This window comes from Pteropus alecto, unplaced genomic scaffold (assembly GCF_000325575.1).
Source record: "Pteropus alecto unplaced genomic scaffold, ASM32557v1 scaffold160, whole genome shotgun sequence".
In the NCBI taxonomy this organism is placed as follows: Eukaryota; Metazoa; Chordata; class Mammalia; order Chiroptera; family Pteropodidae; genus Pteropus; species Pteropus alecto.
In genome coordinates, this window is record NW_006429864.1 from 3,997,959 (window position 1) to 4,002,863 (window position 4,905).

Genomic DNA, 4,905 nt, shown 5'->3' on the forward strand with positions numbered 1-4,905 from the left:
TTCCAGTCCGTATAGGATCCCCGGAGCTGGCACCGCTCACTGGCTTCTGTGGGTCTCATGGTCACAGCAAATTCCCTGCAGGGGGCCACTGGGGAGGAGAGGGGAGAGAAGGCAGTTGATGGGAAATAGCTGGCCTGCCTCAACTCTGCCCCACTCTTAATGAGTGGGCCAGAAAGTCTCTAGAGAAAAGTATCATCCATGTATCCATGACCCCACAGCCTGTGTCTTGAAGGCTGAGCTGCTCTGTGCCGGGTCATAGTCTCCCACATGCCAGGTCCCCCGCCACCTCACCCTAACTAGGCATCATGCCCTAGCCACATGCACCCCAACCTTGTGCCCACATCCTTCCTGCCCTGTAGCCAGAGCCACAGCCTTGTCTTTTCCGTCTCATCTCTCCCCCCAATCCAGCTGCCTCCCCAATCCCTACTGTCTCGGGTGCAGGTGTGGCCAGCTCTGCCCTCCCAGCCGACGGCCTCCCCATCCATTGCCGATGCCACCCGGCGCCCTCCGTGGGGTGGAGCTCGGATGTCTCATATCCTCCTCCTCCCCACACACACCCACCCAGAGGGCTAGACAGACTGCAAGAGGGTGATCGCCTTGTCAGCAAAACCTCCCTTGCCACAGGACACCTTCAATCCACGGAAAGAAAACCATTCTTTTTTCAGAAGTTGCTCAGATCCCAACGTCAGAGGGTTCAAGAGCAGCACTTTCCCTGGACCCCTCAGCCCTGCCCTCTCCCATCAGCAGGGTCTGGGCAAAAGGGAGTGGGCCAAGGGCGAAGGGCTGACAATCAAGGCGGGCCAGGCTCCTTCAACTTGGGCCACACCCGGAAGCGATGCAGAGAGGCTGATAAGGGGCCTGGCCAGGGCTGGGGTCAACCACAAGGCAGGAAGAGTCAGCAGCCGGCCAGCCCACGCCTTCTCCCCACCACACCCTGGGAAAGCAGCCCACAGCTCCTCCCCACCACGCCCTGGGGAAAGCAGCCAGGAGAGAAGCAGCCCCCCTGACCCCCCTCACCTACGGTCGTGCTGCTGTACAGCTCATTCTCTTCCATGCAGGGCCGGCTGCCCTTCCCCTCTGACCCCAACAGCTCCTTCCTCTGGTCCTAGGGAGGAAGCCGGGTTCTCACCGCTGTCACCAAGCCCAAGCCCCACCTCTGAACCAGGCTTTCCTTCAGGGCACACTCAGCCTGCTGCCCCTGTCTGCATCTGGATTGGGGTTACCCGCCAACCAAGGAATCGCCCCCAGCATCCTGACCTTGGCCCTTCTTACACTCGCCCACAGCAAGTATCGGCTGCCCCCACTCCTGCACACCCCCTTGCCCTTTCTGTGTCCCTGGACAACTCACAGGGAAAGCCAGGAGGCAGATGGCCTGCAGCCAGTCGCCAAGCTCTACAGTGGGGGCTGCCAGCAGGTACAGGCGCTCCTTGGTCTCCACGAAGAAGGTGCTGGTGTCCCGGGGGCCGCTGATCTCCCCGCTGGCCTCGGCCACCCGCAGACAGTCACTGAGGCGGATCACCCTCCGGGCTGCCTCTCCCCGGCGCGACTTCTCCGGGCCCTCATGGAGCTCCAGCCGAGCCAAGGCACAGCCTGACTGTTTATACAGCACAGCCCCGAACCGGCGCCATTTCTAAACTCAGATGTGAGGTGGGGGGGCGGGAGCCAAGAGGGAGGCACCCAGAGATGGAGAGATGGTGACCAAAAGGGAGTAGAGGAATCATGGGTGAGGGACTGGGGCAGTGACGCAGGAATGGGGAGAGAAATAAAGCTCCCGGGAGACCCAAGGAAGCAGAGAAAATAAGCAGAGCGTGAGGAATTAGAGGGCATGGGAGATCCACCACTAGCAATGAAGAAAGAGGCCTGCAGTGACAGCAGAGACAATGCCAAAGGCAGAAAAGGCACAGTGGAAGGTGGACTGCGAGGAGGCCCAGCCCATGAGATCTCTCTAGAGGTGAAAAGCCTGTGAGTCTCTGAAGCCCGGGGAAGGAATGAGGTGGGCAGCGTGAGGGCCCAGACTGGGGACCATCATTCTCGGTCCATCGAAGACCCTATCTCCAGAAACTTCGGTCTACCCTCCTGAACCTTCCCACCTCGTACCTCGACAGGACAGGGAGAGAGACAGACAGACAGAGACAGAGACGCGGATAGGGGGAAAGACACAGAGGGAGGAAGAAAGCACACTGGCTTTCGTCCCTGTTTCCTCATTCAAGGAGTCCAAGGAAAGAGAAGGAGGTTGGACACGCTGGGCCCTGCCTGGCTCCCAGAGACCCCAGCTGAAGCTTAGTACCAGCCAAATGCACCCCACTAGAGCCAGAAAGAGGGAAAAAACCTCCACTGGAACTCTGAATTATCCCCTCTGCTGTTCCTTCCACCCCCTTCCATTGTGTCCCCATGAGAACAAGTCACCACAGATCAAGAGATGCAAGAGAGGTGTTAGAACTCTCCTCTGCCCCTGCCCCCACAGGGAGCGGCACCAGCAAAGGGCACGGTCTGGGGCCTCGTTGGGGGTTGGGGCGGCGGGCAGCTGCTAAGGAAAGAGCCCTCCCAAGCTTGAGCTCTGGGTCTAACGTGGTGCATGGTACGGCCCCCACCAACCCATAAGTGTTTGGGGACTTTTAGGGGACCCCTCTCCTCCCCAGGAATTTCTAGCGGCCCAAGCCCCTCCGCCTAGCCCCAGGCAGCCGGGCCCCTCCTACCTTTCCAAAAGTCTGCTGCTGCTGAAGGTACAGGAAGCCCTGCTTCACGACCATGTCTTCCATCCTCCCACCATCGCGGCGCCCTGCGCTGCCGCTCACTCCCTCCACTCGCGCCCGCCTTCTCTCCTCTCAGCCCTACGTGTGTTCCCCCTTCTCTCAAGTTCATTTCCTCTCTGCCTAGAGTTTTCTGCACTATTCTAGTCTGCTCGATGACGACAGGCTGATAGGCTCTGTGGTTTCTTGCTCTGTGTGTGTGAGTGTGTGTTTTTTTTTTCTTTCTGATGAGCGAGTTTCACACTCCAGTTTCCTGCATTTTCAGGCGCCGAGGGATATTTTCCAAAAAGCCCAATTCCAGCTCTTCGGTGAGCAACAACTCAGGTACAGAAGCTGGTGTGGAGAGTCGCCAACGAAGCGCGGCCGACTCACGGGAACGAAGAGATCCAGAAACCAAATTCGACAGTAAAGGAGACATCCAAAGGCCCCGACGCTCAAGCTGGTGCTTGGCGTGACAGAGCTGGAAAAGAACTTAGAAATCGATGGCCCGGCTCCTTCGTTTAAAAATGAGGAGTCGTGCTCAGGAAGGTCTGAGGGTTGTGTTCGAGGCCACCAAACCGGAACCCAGGCCTCTCCACTCAGTAAGAGCTGAGCCACACACACCACCAGCCCACCAGACACATGAGAGTTCACCACTTTCACACACAGCTCTGTTTCGCTCCACGGGGAGTGCTCCCTGCCCCCGACAACAACACACACTTACACCGCCTCCTTAGATTCCAGACACACGAACATTCCCACACTGAAACGTGTTCCCTGTCCTCCCAGAGCACATCCAAGCCGGTGGAGTTCACCATCTTTCCAGACTTTGTGAGCATCATAGATACTTGAGTTTCATCTAGAGATTATCTTTTTAACGCACAGTAGCAATCTCATATATTTTTTTAAAAAATTCCTTCATAGTCACTGAAACGAAAGTGCTTCATAGTTACCGAAAGCTCCCAGCCACACTACCTGTCCCTGAAAGAAGGAAGGGCAGGTCTGAATGCACCTGTTTGCGACTCTCTTGAGGTCACAGGGCTGCTGGGGGCAGAGGAGGAAGTACCAAGGCTCCTGATCTTTAACTCAAATATCCTTTTATTACTGGCCCCTAGGTGGCATCCAGACTCAATGCAAGAATATACACCATTTGGGGGAATCTAAGCTCTCCTGAGAATATTTAACTTAGAGCCAGATGGTTTAGAGAAGCAATCTGATGGAGGCATGGTGCAGAAATGTTGGGGGAACTGGAGAATTAGGCCACTACTCTTGGGGTAACCCCATAATGGGGGGCTTATGTAGCCATTTCCTCTACTTGGGGCTCAGCCCTGCTGCCTTCACTTGAACAGGTTGATCCAGAGACCAAGGAAGGACCAAGGATGCTGACGTGGGGAAAGCTCCTTGGGAAGTAGTTAGGAGTAGGGAAATGGGATGTGGCCTATTCCATCTCTCCAATCCCTAAGGAGAGACATTACTTGGGAGCTAGGTGGTCTTCGGCTCACATCAGCATCTCCTTGTAAAATGAGAAGGGCTTTTAGGGCCACCCCAGGGGCTGATGGAGCAGGGCCTTTCAAACGTGAAGGCACAGACCTTGTTACAGTGCAGATTCTGAAACAGTAGGTCTGGAGCGACACCTGAATTGCTGATACTGCTCGTGGGTGGGCCAGACCTCACTTGGAGTCGCAAGACAATAGAGGGTGTTTCCTTACCACCACCACCCTGATCTCCTTCCCCTAAGGTAAACAGGGCACTTTCCACTCAGAACCACAGTGGGGCACCCGAGCTTCCCAGATGACTGGAAAGCTGTTTACACCTGGAGGCCTAAGCCCCAGGCATTCTAGCCACCTCCACACCCTTCCTTGACTGTGGTAACTGGAGAAGTTCTCCCTGGCTGTCTTCTGCAGAAGGTAGGGCAGCAGGAGGGTACTGAGTAATACCCCCTTAAGGCCCCTCCCACTTTCCCTGGAAGGACTTGTGGGTACTCTGCAGGGGAAATACTAAGCCTAGTACCTTCTGCCTGGTCACAGGCAAGTTCTGTGATCAGGGACCCAGAAGACATATAGTTCCAAGACACAGCAGAGGGTAGAGAATTAGAGGCCCTTAGGTTACCCAGGCACCAGTGATGAGAAGAGAAAGCATCACAAAGGGTCCCAATGGTTTATACGGAGGCACAGGT

The 4,905-nt window shown here is 56.1% G+C and overlaps 1 protein-coding gene across 1 annotated transcript in view; it reads right to left on the reverse strand.

The window, feature by feature from the left end:
- DOK2 (docking protein 2) overlaps positions 1 to 2,941 on the reverse strand; it is a 4,741-nt gene extending 1,800 nt beyond the window's left edge. The window contains 4 exon segments of the mRNA XM_006904359.2: positions 3 to 88; positions 1,018 to 1,105; positions 1,349 to 1,630; positions 2,697 to 2,941. Coding sequence (XP_006904421.1) covers positions 3 to 88; positions 1,018 to 1,105; positions 1,349 to 1,630; positions 2,697 to 2,759 — 519 coding nt within the window. The 5' untranslated portion in view covers positions 2,760 to 2,941.
- Between the last annotated feature and the right edge of the window lie 1,964 nt (positions 2,942 to 4,905).